This window comes from Seriola dumerili, unplaced genomic scaffold (assembly GCF_002260705.1).
Source record: "Seriola dumerili isolate Sdu_G_001 unplaced genomic scaffold, Sdu_1.0 BDQW01000226.1, whole genome shotgun sequence".
NCBI lineage: Eukaryota > Metazoa > Chordata > Actinopteri > Carangiformes > Carangidae > Seriola > Seriola dumerili.
This window is the reverse complement of record NW_019174481.1, coordinates 6,324,391-6,345,001: the sequence shown is the minus strand read 5'-3', so window position 1 is coordinate 6,345,001 and position 20,611 is coordinate 6,324,391. Positions and strand designations below refer to the sequence as shown.

The window sequence follows — 20,611 nt, the reverse complement described above, 5'->3', positions numbered from 1 at the left end:
CGTGTGAAGTAAAGAAACAGCTTGAAGTGGGTCGGTGGCACTACATATTTAACGAGGCGTCCCGGCTCTTTCCGCTGCACTGTTGTAGCGCAGCGAGCAGAGTGTCGCACTTTGACTCCTGGAGCACGGCTCATATCACGCCAGCGAACAGCTTCATCTGGCGGCGGGGGGGGGGGGCTGCCGAAAAGGAAAGCGCTGCCTGGGAAAACTGTCTGCTTTCCCGTGGCAGGCAGATCTTTAACTGAGAGGGTAACCACAGGCTGTCTTACTGAATCGAGGAAGCTCATCCTCTGATCCACCCATGTTGTCTCTTGTTACATTAGCAATCAACAGAGGGCTCGCAAGATCCGATATGGAAGGATAAAAAAAAAAAGAAAAATGTCGCCCTAAAAGATGACATCTAGTACTGGCATAGCTACTGTTGAAAGAGCTGAGAGAGCCAGGGGGGATGGCTGATGTTTGCGCTCCCCACTAGTGTCAGTGGACAGCTGTGACATTTGGGGCTGCATTCTGGGCCAAAGCTCAAGTGCTCGCACATCCTGGATGCCAAATCAGATGAGGTCAGATACAACGCGAGTGTGTATTTGTGTGGGATGGCGGTGGCACGAGATCAGAATTACCCCCACCCCCCGCCTGTGGCAAAACAGACGAAATGTAATGTGTGTGAAATGACATTTGCTGCCCCAGAAGAGTTCAGCGTTTCACTGAGCTGAAGGCTTTGCATTCAGAGTGGCATCAGGGAGAGAAAAGTGAGGAGAGGGTGTGAGAGATAGATGAAGAAAACAAATAACTCATTAAAAAAAAAAAAAAAAGGCAAACAAAAGTAAAGAGTGGGCAGGTTGATGGTGAAATAAAACCGGTAGCATCAAATGGAGGAACATCAAACACAAGTTCCTCCTGGGAGCTAAAGGAATCAGCCTTTAACTCTTTTTTTTTTTTTAACAGTCTCTTCTCAAAAGAAAGACTGAAAAGCATGGAGAGGGCATGTGCTGTTTTCCACCTCACGATGAAAGACCTCCAGATAAATACACTAAAAAAGGTCTATTTCACTCTTAACTCCCCAGAGGTAAAAATTATCTCTCTTTTCCTCCCTCTTTCCCTCCTTCTCACTTGTTATAGATTCTCATTGGAGAAACTCAGCAGCCTCTGTCAGCCTCATGTTATAAGGTCAAGATCCTCTGCTGAAAGTTTTTTCTTTTAGCCTCAGGACTATTTTCTATCTCTTATTCCCCCACTGCTGAATGCAGACTCCAGCAAAACCCTTGAGGAAAAACAAAGCCCATCTCCAAAAATATATAGACTTCCCCGGGCATGTGAGCATATGCTGCGAGAAGGTGGATTTAGTGTTTGCTTTTAACGGAAAGCATTGCGTTTGCTCGGAGGCGGTGGAGAGGCCACTGGAATTTTTATGGAGATGGATACCAAGGAAGAAAGGGCAGTATGAGAGGTGATCTCAACCTGAGCATGTCTACGATTGCCATCGCCAATGCTTTAGCCAGACTCTTGGGATGTATTTGCTGTGGTGTGTGTGTGTGTGTGTGTGTGTTTGAGTGTGTATATCTTTTGGAGCTGCACTAACGAGATCCCCGAAGAACACCTCACTCGCGGTTAAGGGAGTGAGATCACACCGCGCGTATCCTCTCATTCACACCGGCTTAGCCAGCACTGTCCCCGTGGTGAAGAGCACACGGCTGGGGAGTACCACACTGAGGCATCAATTACCTGGATCCCACTCACATCGGTCAAGGGAGAACACGGCTAAATTGAATAACACTTTCCCAACTGCATGTTGGCATATGCGCTTTCCCCACACATACACACACACACACGCGCGCACACTTACACACACTTACACTCACGGAAAACAATCAGCGATCCATCCCAGTGGCACCCTCTCCCAATACGGTACAGTAACCACTGCCTACCGCTAAGACTCCCTCTCAGTGAGAAAACGAAGTGCGTCTTATGATTGACTCACTCACACCTCCATATGACTGTTAAATCGTCTTATATGCACAGTCAATTCAGGCTTAGTGCCTTTCCCAAGCCCCATGGGTGCCGGTGATAATTTGACTTTTATTGAAATTCAGCTCCAGTGGGTTCAAGGTGGTTGAAGGTCGTTCTTTTACTGCCACAGATGAGACGGAGGGAGAGCGCGGCATCAAACCCTCAAGGCTCAATCTCTCTCTGACTCTCTCCCGCACTCTCTTGTCTGTTTTTCCTCTTCGCCAATGGGGGGATTATTCAGGAGGCACAAGTCAATTTTGTAGTGCATCCAAACATGGTTAACAATAGCGTTTAATGAGATTGGATATAGCTGGCTGGTGTTTGCCTCTCCCCCTTCGACACAGTCTTCTTTATTACTTTTCAGTGGTACATTGCCTTATTCTTGGAGAGAAACTAGCAGTGACAGAGGTGAATAAGTATTAAGTTATTCTATTGGGGATTAAAGGGCAGGCTGTATTCATTTTCTCCGTTTGTGTTTTCTTTTCAGGAGAGGTTTGCCACTTTGCTCAAACAAATGCCACCCAAAGTTTTGAGTCAGACTCTGTGGGAGTGGGAGTGATAGGAGGAGCAGCTGGGCTCTGCTGTGTTTTAATGGGTGTTGCGATCATGCATATAACGTGCCTCTCTGTCCATGACCGACTGAGTGCGTGCACGCGCAGGAGAGCGTGCATATGTGACTTCCTTTCATCCCTTTATGCATTTTCCTCCTCCCGCTGATAGCGTGACGTTCGTGTCCGTGTTGAGGTGAGAGACACGGCTTTGTTTCTGTGTTTTACCGCTCATCAATATTGCAAGTGCCGCAAAAGAGCGGAGCGTGTCTTCGTACATTCGGGTGGCAGGACAGAAATTGGGTCGGGTGGTTTCTAAGAAATGACGACTCCTTGTGCTCGGCTAAGGTCAGATCCATTTCTGGATAAGATAACACAGGGCGCTGCCACATGATGCCCTCTCCATCACAGTGTCTCCCCGATTACTCCTTCCATATCTGATTCAGTATCTCTCCTCACATGAACTGCACCCTTCTTCGTCTCTCTCTCTCTCTCTCTCTCTCTCGGGTCTTTCTCTCCATTCTCTCTTTCTCTTTATCTCTCGGTCTCTCTCTCTGCCCTCTGCACTGGTTCCACATATTACGGGATGGTTATCTCAGTTCAAGTGTGTGTCAGTGTGACAGAAAAAGGACAGTCAGTTCTGTCTGTGTCATTGCCCTCCTGACCCCCCGGTTGCTATAAAATGCAACCAGGCGAGTGGCACCGAGATGCCGTCAGAGACATTCTGCACACATTTGACATTAACTTTACTGATTGCTTCGTTTATCTCGCTCTCTTGTTTTTACTTAATTTTGTGATTTGCTCCCCCACCCTCGAACTCCAGAAGCATTCTCTCTCTCTCTCTCTCTCTCTCTCTCTCTCTCTCTCTCTCTCTCTCTCTCTCTCCCTCTCTCTCTCTCTCTTTAGGACTTTGCTAATGAGAATCCTCACTGTCTTAATTAGGTAATTGAGTGACATTGTTTTGTTCACTCAGCACTATTTCTTGGTCGGCTCGAAAAACAAAGACGCTTTAACTCACCCCGGATAGCCCATTAGCTGTGGTTTATGCTGCTAAATGTCAGCCTCACACAATCCCAGCGTGACCTGGACACGGTTCTTCTCCGTCAGTCTACCCGTCGTGTCTCTAGCCAGCAGAAGTGATGATAGGGCCGAGTCGGGGCCAACCTCCAACTTGCTTATGTGAAGTTTAGAAATGTCAAAGCTATAGTGGATAGACTTTCATTGTAAAGCCACTCTCCCTATGGGAAAAGGTTAAATTACATTGCCATTTTCCTCATGCTATAGCTCTCCAACATAAACACAGACTTCGGTACTCATTTTCCTGTTCTCCAGTTTGGGAGCAGGAGAGCGTTTCTTGGCGCGGTTTGCTGCGCTGTAAAGTGATATTCCTCTGGCCTTCATGGTTCACGTCAGCCGTTCCATACTTTGCGCTTTGGGGCAGCGATCGAGGAATTCTCTTAGTTGTGTCATTAAAGTGATCGCGTTTCTGCTTTTAGTGTTTTTATTGGAAAGAAAGGAGAGTAGGTAGTTGCAAGGAGAATAAATGACAGTGGGTGGGTGTGGCAGCGTGATTGGGAAGTCAGCCAAAGCCTTGTTCCACAGCCAGTGAACCATTGGGGAGTAGACTCCCTCGCTCTAAATGCTGTTTTCTGAGGTGAGGAGCCTGATAAGAGTTGTAATTACCTCATTTTACTGCAGCAAATTGCCAGGTTTCTTAAAAGCAGACAGGGTGGCTGAGGTAATATCAGCAGTAATGAGTATTGTGATGGTTGTGGGATGGTAGCGTTGCTTCCATCTGGATTATTATTTGGTTACTGCTGCTGTTAGTTTCTCTGCACTTACATGTTTGGCAGCTGATGATGTATGTATGTAATCATTAACCTTACAAAATGTAGATACAATTGTGAAATACACATTTTTCTTCATGATCCATTTTTAATATCTAAAACAGATGTACAAGAAATTTATCTGTGTTGTAAAATCTGTCCAGGAGCTGCATGTCAGTGGTTTTGTGTGTCATAATTCACGCACTTGTGTCTGGATGTGAGCACGCACAGGTCCAGTGGTGCGTTTTGAGAATCGAGGCGTGTAGTGCACGAGAATCGTTGAAATGACGATCTACTAAAGTAACGGCAGAATTCCCAAAGTGGTATCATCACTGCCAAACTCACTCCCAAAAGTCTACATTGAGGGAGATCCTGTTTCTGCTGTGTGTGTCAGGAGCAGAGAGAAGAAGAAACATTTGAAATGGCGTATCCGTTGTCAGATTGCTGAGCAGTGTGTTTCACAATTTAACCTCTTCGTGGAAATGTTGGTATCCACTCCTGTTTGGCCTGAAACTGATACTTTGGCTATGTTATGAAATATTCTTGGGATTTGCTCAGCTTACTTCTCAGCTTTAATCTATCTACCCCCCCCCCCCCCCCACACACACCACACACACATCCATTATGTGGTTTAGATATTACCCATGCTTGCTCAGCTTTCTTATTTTGTGTAGAAAAGGAGGATCAGGAGGAATCATTAGGAGGCGCGGCAACATGTGGCTGGTGTCATTTTCGCCTCACGAGTCTGTGGCCCCGTTCAGCCCTGGCATTAACATGCGTCTGGGGTGATCCGATCACAAGTGCACAGCTCTGAGCACATCAGTTCACACCTGGCTTTAGAATGCATCTCTACATGCGTCTCGAGTGACCACTTGTGATCAGATCTCACTTCCCCGCTCTATATGCAAATAAACACGCATGCATTGTTGTTTTTAGCCATTCCGACTATGACAGATGGGTCCCTTAACAGTGTGTTTGAGAGAGAGAGAGTGAGAGAGAGGGTTGAATGAATCATTCTGCGCACAGCTCAACAGTGGAATATGGTTTGTAGCCATTTGAAATAATAGAATATTTTCAGTTCATTATGAAACTGTGTTGGGACTAATTAGACTGTGGCAGAGGACGTCAGTTGAATAGGCGGTCCTTCACTGTGGCCCAGGGCGCAGTTGCATTTACACTGCTAAAACAATGTGGCCTCATGTGGCCCACACCAACCTCCGGATGTGGTCTGAGTGATTGGATCTCAAATGTGTCCTCAAAGCATTTTGGGTGCGTTCACACCCGTACTTAAAGCTGTCCACTTTTGATTGGATCACCAGAGATGGATGTTAATACCAGGTGTGAACAGGGAGGGCAATAATGGCGTCGCAACCGTGGAAAATACAGCCAAGTAACCAGGCGTGTATATGAGATCAAAATGAATGTTCGAAATTGGGTGTGGTCCGACCCATTAGTATTCTTGTGATAATGTGGTACTGAGTTGGAACCCATGGGCGTCGCGGCTGGTGTGATCCAATCACAAGATGGTCTCTAGTTAGAAGTCTTTCGCACTAAAATTAATTGAGTTGTTTGTTTTAATTGACTCATCGGATGGGACTAATTGTTGGTTAGATTCTTCCCCTCCGTCATTGGTGATAGTTAAAATATAGAGGAATACAGAGGTTTTTTCACATGTGCACTCAGTTATCGCGTGTTTAATGTATCAGCATAATAAGCACAGACTCACAAAGCTGAACATACAGATGTTCACATACCCATACATACATAAATACTTATTTCTGTGTCAGCACCTAGACAATGACTTGCTATTTGCAAGCTTTAGAGGAAGAGATAGGAGGTACATATTTCTGCAGCTGACATCAGAGTTTGTTTTGCGATGTTGAGGAGGACTCCTTTCTTTGTAATAAGCGGGGGGGGGGGGGCAAAGGGTCACACCACAGAGCCCTGTCTAAAGCCTGAAGATCCTCAGCTTAGTCTTGCCTTCTAGACACAAGCGCTTGTAAGGTGTGTATAGTGTGTGTGTGTGTGTGTTTTTTAAAGTGTGTCCTTCTTCCAGTCCTGCATCAAGCTCATGCATGAACCCCCTGTAGCCTATCATTAACTGGAGGCAGAGAGAAAGAAAGATAAGGGGAAGAAATGGAAGTGAGAAGATATTAAAAAAAAAAGAGATAGTGGGGAAAGCGAAAGAGATGAAAGACAGTGGTAAATGGAGAGTGAAGAAATGCGCAGAGAAGAGGAGGAGAAAGGATGCGCTGGGAGTAAGGGAAAAAGGGAATGAGGGAGAGGAGAGATGGATGAGTGGGAGAGCAAAGAGGGAGCAGATAGGAGGTGGAGGTAAAGAGAAAGCGAGAGGGATGGGTGGGTGGTGGGGTTATGATGAATTAAAGATGACACTCTCTGGCAGCCTGGTTTCTAAAGATCACTCTGTCTGCTAATGTAATGTTAATGAATGCAAATGATGTGCCCAACCTCTCTCCCCTGACCAGGGGAAGGAAGGGGAGCGAGGAAAGCGAAGAAAAAGAGGGAGAAGGAGAGACGGAGAGGTGTGAAGTGGAGGGCTTGTGCATTAATGTGCTGTTCCCTGTCTTTGTGTAGTGTTTCAGTGTCACACCGGCAGCTGATTGAGTGATTGACCACTAGGATATGATTAGATGCATGAGTGTGTTGTCAGCAGCCTCTGGGTGTGCAATGAATGTGTACCTGTCTGTGTCGGCCCACCCTGCCTGAGGTGTGTGTGGCGGTGTGTGCGTGATTGTGTGTGTGGTTGTGGGGGGGGGGGGGGGTCATTGTTATGTTTTCCTGCTTCCCTTCCGCAACAACTCTATTACAAACCGGTGATAGTGTGGAAGGCGAGTGTGGCTGTTCACCGAGTGCCGCAAGGTTGAATCTTAAGTTTTATGCGACGTGGCAGCCCAGATGTGTGAGGCCACGAGAATGTCACCTTGCTGTGATGATAGGATAATTTCATCAGGTTCTGCAGATCCTGCATGTTAATTTCCCTCTCTTGTGAAGGCGTTCTTCTTAACATCTGCTGCTAATCTCACTTTGGCTTCTGTAGCTCCCTTCCTCTGTACCTCCTCTCATCTCTCCCAGCTTCCTCCTTTTTTTTTTTCTTCTTTTTTTTGTCTCTGATGCTGACCTGGTCTTCTTTCATGCCGAAAATCTTTATTTTCACTCAGCCGGAGCCAGTGACGACGATAAATAGACCACCGTTAATATTCATTTAATTCTGTCTGTGGCTCAGCGATGCGGGACTTGTGTGTCCCATCACTCCACGCTAATGTCTCGGAGGATGGCAGATTATTTTCTGTTCAATTTTCAAATCAGCCACGTTGTCATTTCTGTCTTCAGGGAGACATAGCGGTAACATATTACTTTTGATGTATTTCTGTGGACTGTTGTGTATCCTCTATTAAAAGCAAAAAACCTTCAGTATGAGTGACATAACTTTAGTGTGGCGCAGATTAGAAAAGTCTCGCATCTGTGTTTGTGAGGATCGTCTTCTCTGTCGAACGCGGTGATTCAATCAAAGCTATCGCCTCTTTCATATTCTTCTTACCCAGAAACAGTGTTTTGCCGTCAACCCAGTCACAGTTTTCGCATCGTCTCACTGCTCTTGACCATGCCGGACTTGATGTTGGTCCTTCCTTCTAGTCCAGTAAACAATCTTTTTTTTTTTTTTTTTCTTTTTTTTTTTGCAATTTCCCAGGGTGCTATGGGAGAAATTTCTACACGATTTTGTTAAGAAAATACTTCACTCTGTCAGAAATGTTCTTTTTTTTTTATTTTATTTTATTCATAAATCCCCCAAGTGGACAGCTGATTAGTTTGAGAGATGCCGCAGCTTTCACTCTTGTTTGTCACTTTGTTTTCAGCCTCGTATTAAGATGCCAGGCTCAGCGGGCTACCATGGGGCTTCATCATTGTTAAGTGCTCATTTCAATCCCGCTGATTTCTTCTCTTGGTTTTTCATCTCTGTCTTTCTCTCTGTCTGCCTTTCCCATCCATCTCTCCCTCTCTCTCCCTTTGTCCTCCCATCTTGATTTCATTTCTGAGAAAAGATAAACCCCTCTTAAATAATGTCGTTCAAGGCCCTCGGATCTTATTTCAGTTTTGTTGCTACGATCACAAAGAGAAGGTCCTCTCAGCCCAGCATCCAGCATCTGGACTTGATTGTCTCATTGAATTACAAAGTGCACCAGCATCCTTGAAGAGGGGGACACAGACAAGGGAGGGTTAAAGGATAGATGAATGGAAAAGATGTGTTGTGTTATGGGATGGGAAGGAAAATCCGTGGAGAATTGTCAGCCGTATTGACTAAGGAGCCAGGGAGCTTCAGAGAGGCGCTTCAGCACATGTTCTATCGACCAGCAGCCAAACAATCATACAGACATGGCCACAAAGGGGTAAATTACACAGACATGTTGCCATTCTGACATGCAAACTGCAGAATTAAAGTCCTACATAAAGGCTCAAAGAAGGTGGACACAATAGACAATCCATCCCTGCTGTTCTCTCTCCTCTGAACTCTCTTTCTATCTTTTGCCCAAGTGCTGGCGAGATGTAATCATGCGTGTGTATGTGATGTATCATGCGACTGCTTGCTGACGTGTAATTGTGTGAAGAGGGGCTGCCTTATCGATCTGTAACGCAGGGCCCCATCAATGTTTAATGCAGTCTCTCTCGCTCTTTCATTTCTCTCCCTCCCTCTCTATCTGTGGAAACAGCCTACCATTTGGTATTGATCGATCACTTGCTGCTAATGAGAAGGAGCTGTGCTTTCTGGGATTGGAAGCTGTAGGGCCCCTCGGTTGAGCCTTGGTTTTGGCTCGGCTTAAGACTTCTGGGTTTTGAAAAGTACACTGGCACTGTATCAGCTTGACTGAGCCTTGCACAATGAGCTAACCAACATCCGCTGTATGATTTAGAGTAACTAATATTCTACGATGTAGTCACAATACATCCTCCGGCCTTGCGGCTCTTTGAATCCATTTAAGGCAGGCTACCCTGACACCTACAAGCTATTGTTTTCCAATAGATTTATGAGCCATGGTTACATAGTCAACATTAAGCTCTCCATGTTAATAATTTTCCCACAGACTGAACCGCTTCTGAACCTGGCTGTGTTTAATTTATTGGAGCTTGCAGGTGGAGCTGACATTGCAGAATATGAATTCAGGAGAAAACACTCTGGGCTACCCTCCAAACATGAGGTGACTACAGCTAGCTGTTGTCTTTCTTTGTCTTCCAAAAGACTTGTTGAAAACTGAAAGAGAGAGGGGGTAATAGGACGTGTGGTCAGACTTAACTGCAATCAGATTTAGGGAGCCAGGGAAAAGGAGGACTAATTGTTTTTACGAGGGTTTTATGGTCTTAAGATGAGGAGTAACCCCGTGTTAAACTACTGGAAATAAGTGTCCAAGCTGCAGCTGCTTGAAATGAAAATTTACAGTTACAACCTTTTTTTTTTTTTTTTTTTTTTTTTTTTTGTCAAAGCTAATTATCATGTGTATGAATCTGTGGAATTATCATTAAACAGAGAAATATTTAATCCCATTATTTTTATATATATATTTATATATATATATATATATAAAATGAACCACCAGCCATTTGTTTACTTTTTCTTCTTTTTTTTTAAGAAAACATATAGATGATTGTAGATGATTTACTCCCCTGAAACCAGATGGTTTTGTGAGCTTAGGTCATAGGATGACTTAGATTTTCAACAAACCAAAATGTGCCTCTTGTAATTTTAAAAGAGTCTGCTTTTATAATTAATGTGGGTAGTGCATTTTTAAAGTGAAACTCTTCAAATCCACTTACGATGATGAGTAGACCACATAACAGCTCATTTAAAACTCACACACAGGCACACACAAGGGACATTTTCCAAATCCCCAGTGCCAGTGGACAGGTGTGTGAGGTATGGCATGAAGGCTGTGTGTGCCCCACCCCGTTGCTAATAACCACTTAGCATACTCCATTTACTCATCTGCTACTCTGATATTTTGCTAATGGTAGACATTAGGCCACATGACCCAGCTCATCCCATGGGTCTTTTGACCTTTTTTTGTCTCCTGTCCTCACCATCTTGTGCCCCCCCCCTTCCTTTTAACAGGAAATGGAAAATGGCCTACCAAGTGCCTGTGTGATTTGACTGAAGCTTTTGTGATTTCCCCTGAGAAAGGGTTGGCAGTCCCCACAACGCTGGCTGGTGCTGAGGGCTGTTTCATGCTCCTATCTCCCCAGCTGACAGCAAGTCGCGCAGGCAGGCAGGCAGGCAGGCAGGCAGGCAGGCAGGCTGGCTGGCTGGCTGGAGCTGGCTGGCTGGCTGGCTGTGGAAACTAGACAAGGCAAGGCTGATCTTAGGGAAATTGAAATACTCTGATGGAAGCCGGGTGTGAACAAGGCTGTCACTGTAGGTGTACACAGAAAATTGCTCTCTGAGTTGGCTGGTGAATGAGAATGTGCATGTGTGTGCGTGTGCAGCATGTGTCCATGTTGTGTGCGTGTCTTAACGTGTATATGTGTGAGTGCTTGAGCATGAAGCTGAATTACCTAGGCTAATTGGTTTCATGTCTGAGGACAGTTTCTCCCTGTAAGTGGAGACAGAGAATGAAAGGCCTCTTTCCTTCCTACCAGCAGCTTGTCACTCATCCTCAGTGTACTTGTTTTTTTTTTTTTTTTTTTTTTTCACCAAGACCACTTGAACTGCCGATGACGGGCTTCGAGTGCTCCATCATTTGGAATGATTTCTAAATCACTGCGAGTTCAGCGAGATTCAAAATAAGCGACAGCTGCGGGTGCGTGAAGGAGCAGGTAAAGGGAGGGTGCTGGGGGCTGAAACCATTCCTTGAACGAGGACAGCGTTGCGAGATTTCTCCCTCATCAACAACCCATGTGGGCGTCTCTACCGTTTGCTTTTGATGGTGGATGATGTCCAAAGCCATAGACACAGCAGCTGCAGTTCCTCTGATAATTCCCACACACCCTGCTTATCTAATACAGGTCATCACCCAGACACACCATACCCTTCTATTCTGTCTCCCATTTTTATAAAAATCTTTTTTGGTCACAACAAACACAACCACGGGCGTGTTGTGGCAGGGGGACATCAGAAAGCAAAATAAGCCCTGGTTCGCTTTCAATACACCAGAGAATGAGCTGTTTGTTACAGGTGAAATTATGAATCTATCATTACACTGCTAAGGCCAACATGTCAGCCAGTTTATCACTCTGTAAATCCGCGTGTGTGGGTGGGAGGGAGAGAGAGAGAGGCGCAGGAGAGACCAGTGGTCTGTGATAACTGCCATACTTCTCTCTCCTTTCCTGGAGCTATATCAAGTTTCCAGATTCCAGTGTACCAACCAGGCAGATATAAATCAGAACAGGGATGACAAACTTCTTGGGTGAGCTGCCAGACTTATTTGTCTACGGTGTGTCACTGAGGTTTAGTTAGAGGGGGGGAGAGAGCGAGAGAGAATGGGTAATCTTTGTGTTCTTATATTTCATAGATATGGTGCCAGATATGACAGCTCAGTTAGTGCAAGTCCAAAGTGAGACAGATAGAATCAAATCTTTTCCTCTCAATGGCAGAATTGCCTGTTTAACGTTGTAACTTTCTCTTGGCTCAACATTGTTTGTAACCTGTGTACCATATAGTCATCTAAGGCGCATCTTGAGATTTTGTGCAAATCCTCAGGAAGTTACAATGTCTTGGAAATATATGTATTTTCATAAATGTGGAGAGGAGCGGAGGCCATATAGTTTTCAGAGAATGCCCCCACTTGGAGTAAATAATGTGGAATGGCTTAGCCTTGGAAGGGCTCCCTCTGCATTTTGTGCTGCCACTTTCTTCGGTTAAACAATGTGACACAGTTCGGCACTCGCACACAAACGCACGCAAGCCCGTACAGCGTTTCTCATGTGCGCACAAACAGACACAAAAATATCCACTCACTTTTCACACAAATGACTACATATCGTGCAAATACATGCACACAAACAAAGGCAGGATGCGCATACTGTAGTTTCATGCTCACACAGGGAGAACACAATACAAAGCTCAGCGTTTAACAGCATGACAGAGGCTCTCAGACATTCCTTCCAGTGCCAAGGCTTTGTTTCCATGTCTCTTGTCTTAACAGAAGTCTAGCAGAGATGGATGAAACGCAGTGAGGGATTCGTCTCCTTTCTGTTATTCGATGATAGTGTCAAGTGATCACTGGGGCTTGAATGCGGTTCAGCTCTGTGGAATAATGCTCAAAATAGCTTCCTTTGAGGCTAACCACTGTCTTTTCCTTTCTCTACCTCTTTTTCTCTCTTTGCTGCAGAGACCGTGATGGACACTCGGGTGGCCACAGCTGAACTGGGCTGGACAGCATATCCTAATTCCGGGGTAAGTCGGTCATTGCCAACACTCGCACGTACTGAGTAAAAACAGTTTCAGAAGTTTGTCTTCAAACTGTCTCTGTTGGGAGGAAGATGGCTTGGTAGGATGATGCGTATCATGAAACACAGTGCACGTACAGATCTACAGCCAGACAGATAACTAGGCAGGAAGGCACGCAGGACGGGAGTATAGATTTAAGTAGTGCCCAATGTAGCTCCTATTATGGGTATTATTTTCTCTCTGTCCCGGCTCATAATGACTTAATGATATAATGGGTCCACGTAAGCCCCAGAACACAGTACCTAAGTCCCTGTAAATGGAAGCTCGGGGGATACCATGGCCATAATAATACTGTAATGATACATTTATGCAGGGAAGTGGAGGTATTAGGGTGAAATGGGGGAGGAGGAGCTAAGAGGATGGAAACGCTCAGGGCTTTTTTCAGATTTTAAGGGAACTATTTTCAACTTTCAGCTAGTTTCATGCACATGAAAGGAAGTGGAAATGGAATAAAGTGCCGAGTCATCAGAATGGGAACAGTGTTTTTTCTTCTTTTTTTTTTCTTTTTTTTTTTTTTTCTTCACAGTATCAGAAGTATGATTGCACTATTACATTAATGGACCTAAAGAGAATTTTAAGACCTTGTTCTCGGTGCTGTAATTCAATAATTCAATGAAAAGCTCCATAGCCCAACCCTGATAGCATTGGGTCTGGTAGGAGCCATTCAGGGTAGACAATGACTGTTTCCTGCATTTTCTGGGTCTTTGGGTCTTTATGAGGCATTTTACACACGTGTAAAGGGAGCCTTTACTGCTCTTGAACAGAGCTTTGGCTCTGTTTGAACAACTGGAGAGTGGGACAGCAGCCCAGTTTTTTTTTAGTACTAAGTAAAACAACCTGGAATATGGAGTGCACAGTCATTTTAACAGGATCCCAAGCTTGGACCTTGCTTGGTATCATCTTGTATTGCTGTTATAAATAACAGTGAACCTTGAAATGCAGTATAAAAATATATATATAACATGAGTGAAGGTGCATCTTTTTGCATCAAATGTAATGGCTACAAGCTGTTTTCCTTACATGTGGATTTAACTGGAGTAAATACATAAGACAATACTGTCTTCACTGGAAAACATTGGTCATTTTGTCCAAAAACCTGAAATGAGAAAGTGATTATGTTGCAAAAAAGCCAAAAATAATTAAAACAGCAGAAATGGTTTCTGTTGCAAATGGTATATAGGTATATGTTTCTGCTATGTATGATCTGTAAATGATATATACATTTATATATTTTCATTTAAAAATTCAAAACTTAAGCATTAGCGAGGTTGCAGGACTTGTTACATTTTAGCTAATTAATTATATAGAGGCCTGCCAATTATTTTCTAGTTTTGGCATTACACACTTTGCTGCACAACTTCAGTTTCTGCACCAAATCTGGAGATTCTGATTCTTCTTTTGGGACGATCTTACACATAGTCCTTTCACCCTCAATGCTGTGACATATAATGTTTTTTTTAAGGATGAGTTGGGTAAACAAATGACAATATTTCATCACACTTGCCTAATATGCAAAGATAAACAGGATTTTATTTGCATGGCTCAGCCTCACATTGCCCCTTTTTCTCTTTTTTTCTCTGTGTAGAGGAAATATCCAGTAAGACACTTACTGAGTAGAGACATCTAATGTGCTGTTTCCATCGAAGGCTGCTCAGTTCAGCAAGCCTCCAGGCACACAGAGCCTCTTGTCTGTGTTGAGCATAGTTTTCTAAGCTACTACTGTTGTAGCGGTTCAGGCAGACCTGCTGTAGGGAGAATACACTCATGCCGCTCGCTGGTGTAACTCACCCTTCTACACAGCTGCCTTGACCTTAGTGGTGGAGTGAGAGAGATACAGCTCAATTTTGGCCGAAACGCACACTCGCACACACACACACACACACATTGTCTCACACAAGCCAAAAAAAAATCACATGCACACTAAATTGAGCATTTAAAAAAAAAAAAAAATTGATTTCTGTTGTGCGAGAGCAAAAGATATAATTATGTCAAACCTGGTCAATCACTGAGGGCTGCAGGTGCACCAATTTATCTGTGTACAGTGCAGTTGATTTGGAAATCCAGTATTTAATAAATAAACCCGAGACATTCAACATGAGCATAATGAACATGTTTTACATCATTTACAAGCTAAATGGAAGGTAAACTCAAAAAGAATCAATCGTAGAACCAATCCCTCTGTAGCCTATATGTGTAGAGGGCACTTTGACATGTATGACTACACATGCAGATTTTAATAGTGATTTGTGTGTGTATAATCAGTGGCTAACTGGTCAAATTGCTTCACTTTGTGAACCTGATAACTGCCTCTTGAACACACGCACACAACAACGGCAGAAAAGACGCACACACTAGTGCTGTACCTGCGCTATTTGATACATCTCATTAGTTTCCTTTCCTAACTCCTCCTTCAAGAGTTCGTAAGGAGTGTATATACCTGCGGTGTAAGTGTCGTGTGTTTTGTGTGTGTGTGTGTGTGTGTGTGTGTGTGTGTGTGTGTGTGTGTGTGTGTGTGTGTGTGTGTGTGTTTGGCTGACCTGAAGGGTTAATTCTGAAGGATTGCAGAAGCGGTGTCATTAGTTCCACCGGTGTAAACATGAGGACATATCAGGGTTGGCCACATGAATGTATAATGGAGCAGCAGTATGTGAATGCACACTCTTTATTAGCATCTGCTCGAGAGAAAGCGAGCTCAGAAGGCAAACAGATGTGTACAGCAAACAATAGCACAATATGCTTTCATAATCTGTTTCTGCTGCAGCTATTTTCTATTGTTTCATTTCAGTTGGATATATCCCTGCTTTCCCTCTGTGGACTTTTACTCTCTCATCATTTTTTCTCAGTTTCTGCATCACCTCTATCCTTATCCTTCAGTCAGTCCTTTCTTACACACACACACACACACATACACACACACACACACACACACACACACACACTGGCCTCACTAAACTACATTTGTATGCACTTATAAATAATGTGATTGTTCTTGTCTTTCAGCGATGTGAAATCTTCTTAATAAACCTGATAAATCTTTATCAGGTTAAGCGATGAAAAGAAAATCAGTTAACACAATTAGATTTATGCTGGTGAAAAAACAATGTCATGGTCATGTGTATACTAAACAGGGTTTCCAAACGGTTTTTTACATGCATGACAAAAAAAAAAAAAAAAAAAAAAAAATTCCAAACATGGAAAGTAACACTGTGGAAGCAGGAAGTGGAGTGGAAAAAAATAAGACTGGCACCGAAGCTGCTCATCCTTGTAATCAAAAGATTAAATCCACTGGTTGGCAACTAAAAAGTTCCGCCATTGCATAATGTAGTTTTTAACAGTGAACTTTGTTTTGTGTAGAAACAAAACCCGCAAGTTCATGATAAGAAAAAACTGAAAGTTCATCCAGCGTTAACAGTTGAAAAATGCTGATTCCCCACAATACACATTAACTTAAATAGTATTGAAAACCGCAAGTGATTTGAAACATCATCATGTCTGAAGATCTATTTCTTGGATGGCAACCCGGATGGTGGATATTTCCTACCTGAGTGCCTGAGACTTTGTGGGATCGCTGACTGTAGTCGGTCTGATCCCACTGAAAACAGGGGCCGGCGTTAGAAGTGAAGATTGGGAAAGCGTGGCCATCACCCAAGGGTCTGTGATGCAGCTTTCCCAGCAGCTGAGGTGCTGCTGGAAGAAACGTCCGCCAGCCAGCCCCAGGGGCCCTCAGGGCTTGACTCCCCCCCACCCCCCCACGCCCCCATGACCCTGTGGGCCCCTGGGGGAGGCAACAACCAGACCCCAGACCCCTCTGCGTCTGAGGTGCCGGCTGTGTGGGAGCCAAGCGGCGGTGGTCAGACCGCTTTCTCGCTGTTTGATTTGCCTGGCTTCCCTGCTCGGTGGCTTCCGGCACCTCTTGGCCAAACAGCTCCCCCCACTGACATTATCTTGCCAAGCTCGCTAGACATCAGGGCAAACTTCCCCCAAAAACAAAACACTGGTGAACCTCAACTTACAAAATGGTGAGCGTATAACTTGCTTCTCCTTAATGCACAGCACTGAAGCAATCTACAGCAATAAAAACAAAAGTTTGATCCACAAGCGAGACCACATACTGGGGAGCCGTCGTCGTGGGCTTTTCTTAAAAGAGTAACTTATTTCTAGCTAACAAAGGGAGAACACTGACCTCGCCAGCCTAGCTTCAGAGCTTGCATGAGCCTATATCTGTAACATTAGGCGCCGAGAGTAACGGTGAAAATGCCGGCCTGACAGCTGGGACCCAAACAATCCACTTTCTTGCTTCTAATCGCAGCCCTTGGAGGATGAAAGCGTATCTCCAACCGTGCAGCGAAAAGTTAGCCGGCTATCTTCCTTCCTTGAATCGACTTGCATATACGCATTACCTGTTTTCTCATAAGAAAAAATGGTTGGTAATCAAATCATTTGTAAAAGATAAAAATAGAATAAGTAAATCAATAAAGATGCTGGCAGTCTGAAAAGGGTTCTTAGTGGACACACACATTAAAGAGTTCTGAGCCTTTACAGAAAAGAAACAGGAGTTTCTTTATCTTCATTTTTTCTGCATCATTCTTGAATGAATTAGATAAAAGGGGAACCAGAAAAAAATAAGAAAAAAAGCTTTCATTCGGGGAGGGGGCGGATGGGATTAGGAAGAGAGTGTGGAGTGAGGGAGACAGGAAGGGGACGAGAGCGAGAGATGAGAGGAGCGGGGAAGAGAAATGTGGTCGTGATGGTGGAGGGGCTTGAAGGGGTTGCAGGATCAGGAAGGGGGGCGGCGAGGGATTAGGAGAAACCGGAGGGAGAGAGTTTAAAAGATCAATTGTGTGTGGCAAAAAAAAAAAAAAAAAGGCAGCCCTGTAGCCCAGAAACATTCAGCTGTGGATGTGCGTGTGGACGAGAGCTTGGGTTAACTCATGTGACTCTGGGAGGTCACAGACAGAGTTCAGGCTTTGGGGGTGAGGGCCTTGGGGGTGGGGTTGGGGGTGTTGTGGGGGTTATTGGGGGTCAGCTGGGTGGCGGTGGCTGCGCTGACGGAGGCTGTGGGTGCTGTCAAGCGTGGAGAAACCGGGCAGGTTGGTGCGGTTGTAAGGGGCTTGGGGGAGAAAGGGGATAAAGAGTGGGCCGAGTGAGCAGAGAGGGGGGGTGTGGAGGATAAATGCTGGGGGACGCCACGGACGGAAGAGGTGTGGTGAGTGAGACGGGAGCTGAAAGATAAAGAGGAGATTTTTGGAGAAATCCCTCTGTTCTTTTGTTGCAGGTGCATAAAAAAAAAAAAAAAAGGATGGAGACAGGATGGATCTCACCCTGACATGTTTGTTTGTATTTACACTCGCTTGTATTTTCACATGCGGGCTTGTGTGTGCTCAGGCATAAATTGAAGTGGCTGAGTGCACTGTTGCATATCTGCACCTGCATATGGGAGTGTGCGCGACTGCAGGTGCTGTTAGAGGAGAGGGGTTTCGGGGCGTGCACTAGCCTCCTTTCCCCCCCCTGCTGCTCCAGCAAAGCTCCTGTGGGCCTTTACTGGACAGGTGTCAGCGTACACTCAGCGATTCCTAAAGAGCACAGATAGATCCATAACGGCCATCTCACCATCTGCTGACCAGACTCAATATATCTCAATTATTCATACCCTGACGGACAGACAGACAAGCAGGCAGGCAGCGACTCAACGGGCGTAAGGGAACACGGGAGGAAAAAGTAAAATGAGAAAGGTGAAAAAGAGCAAAAGGTGGCGAGGAAGGAGAAAAAGGGTTGATTGAAAATGGATAATAAGAGTCGGAGAGAGAGATGGAGAGGAAAAAAAGACAGGATGAGTGAGAAGGAGTGATGAGAGAGTGTGTGTGTGTGTGTGCGCGAACTCTGAACTGGCAGAGTCTCAGCTGAAATGGAATGAGAGGAGAGAAACAGCTGTGAGTCATGCTGGCTGCGCTTCAGCGGCCAGGTGAGAAGAGTGCGCACACACACACACACAAACTGATGGAACACGTGCACATGGTCGCACATATAACTCCTAATAAACTCTTCACGAATGAGTTATGGGAAGAAAGATAAAGTGGAATGCATGCGCACGTTTGCTCAAATTCAAGTACACATACAAACATATTAGACATTGTCATACCGGTGGGAGACCTGTTTCATTTTACCTTCAAGGTTACTGAGTGTGATTTAGGTGTGTAGGCAGACAGCTGAATTTGTTCTGAGCTCAGACACAGAGCTCAGAACGGCATGATGACTAGAATGGTAATGCGATCACTTAGATCACAACGCAATCCTTGGCTTCTTGTCTGAGTGTGTTTTGGGTGTCTGTTTGTGTGTCTGTTTTGTTAGACTGTGCTTTCTGTGGAAACCGCTCACCATAGCATGTTTTAGTTCTAAACGTTTGTTTGCAGGTAAGATTTCATTTACATTCCAAATCTCATTTGCAAAGGAGACGTGGCCAAGAACGCAGCATCCACATGTGGTTACAGACGGAGCAGAATATTAAAGGATGTGCAGAATACAGGAACAAGCTAAATCAGGCTGCTTTGAAATTTTGTTCCACTTTTCCCAACTTTTTTTTAAACTTTTTTTTGTTTGTTTGTTTGTTTTTAACCTTTTCTCTGTTTTCCCCTTTGAAATGAAAGAACATGTGGCTACCTCAATTATTGATTTCCTTCTTGTGAATTTCCCTTCAATAGTTCACATGTAAAAATTCTCTTGGATGTATGAGAAACCAAGGACAATTTTCATCAAAGAATACAGGATAGAACCAGGGCAAAAAAAAAAAGAAAAAAGAAAGGAGAAATGAATCTATCATTAATTTGGTATGAATTTGGAGGAGTACGAAGAAGTGGCTGGAGGCTGCATCTGACTTAAGTGTGTGGGAGTTATTGTGTGTCTCTCCCAGTACCTGCAGTACCTGCTATTTCAGCAGTCCTACAGAGCTAGCAGAAATAGCAGTAAATCCCTCTATTCTTCCCCTCCATCTTTTTTTTTTTTTTTTTTTTTTTTTAACCCCCACTGACTTCGAGTTTCGATGTTTTTTTTCCCTTCCCCTCCATTTTTTTTTTTTTTTTTTTTTTTCTTGTAACCCACACTGACTTCGAGTTTCGATGTCTTTTTTCCCCCCCTGGTTTTCTTTACTCCAGCTTGTCTGCCTCAGAGCTCAGACTCCCTTTTCGCTCCATCGTCACCTAACCAACCCCACCTCCCCTCCCCCTCTGTGTCTTTGTGTCTGGAGGATAGGGCTGTCAGGTGTCATGCTTTGCGGAGTTTGTATACACGCGCACGCACACACGCACACATACCAGTGACAGGCAGGGGCCCCCTTTGCACCCAAAAGCCTTGATACCCTGCCATTCTCCTGTCCCCTGCTGACATGCTCTTTGTGGTTCGTCCCTAAATGGCCTCGCCTTGGGCCATAGGGGGCCAGGGAGCCTGCAGGGTGACAGCTTTCACTCTTTCGCTCCTTTTTAGTATTTCACTCGCTCCCTTTACCCCTTGTTATCACGTTCCATTTCTGTTCAACATTTTTATACCTCCTGTCTGCTTTAAATAAATTAAGCTCTTAATGGTTACGTTCTGTCCGCTGTCTCTCTGGATTTTTCTCTCTCTCTCTCTCGCCCCTCTCCTTCCACTGTTCAGCTTCTCATTTTTCTTCTCTTTACATACCTGCCGGGGCACGAGGGCACACCTCCAACTTCAGTATATATATGCAGTGATGGTGAATCATTTAGTCTTCCTCCCTATCATCCTCCACAATAGATCCATAAGGT

The 20,611-nt window shown here is 44.6% G+C and overlaps 1 protein-coding gene across 1 annotated transcript in view; it reads left to right on the top strand.

The window, feature by feature from the left end:
* The window catches only part of LOC111228765 (ephrin type-B receptor 1), a 173,119-nt gene that overhangs the window by 54,248 nt on the left and 98,260 nt on the right, over positions 1-20,611 (top strand). The window contains exon 2 of the mRNA XM_022754790.1: positions 12,718-12,782. Within this exon, the coding sequence (XP_022610511.1) occupies positions 12,718-12,782 (65 nt within the window). The remainder of the gene's footprint in view (positions 1-12,717; positions 12,783-20,611) is intronic.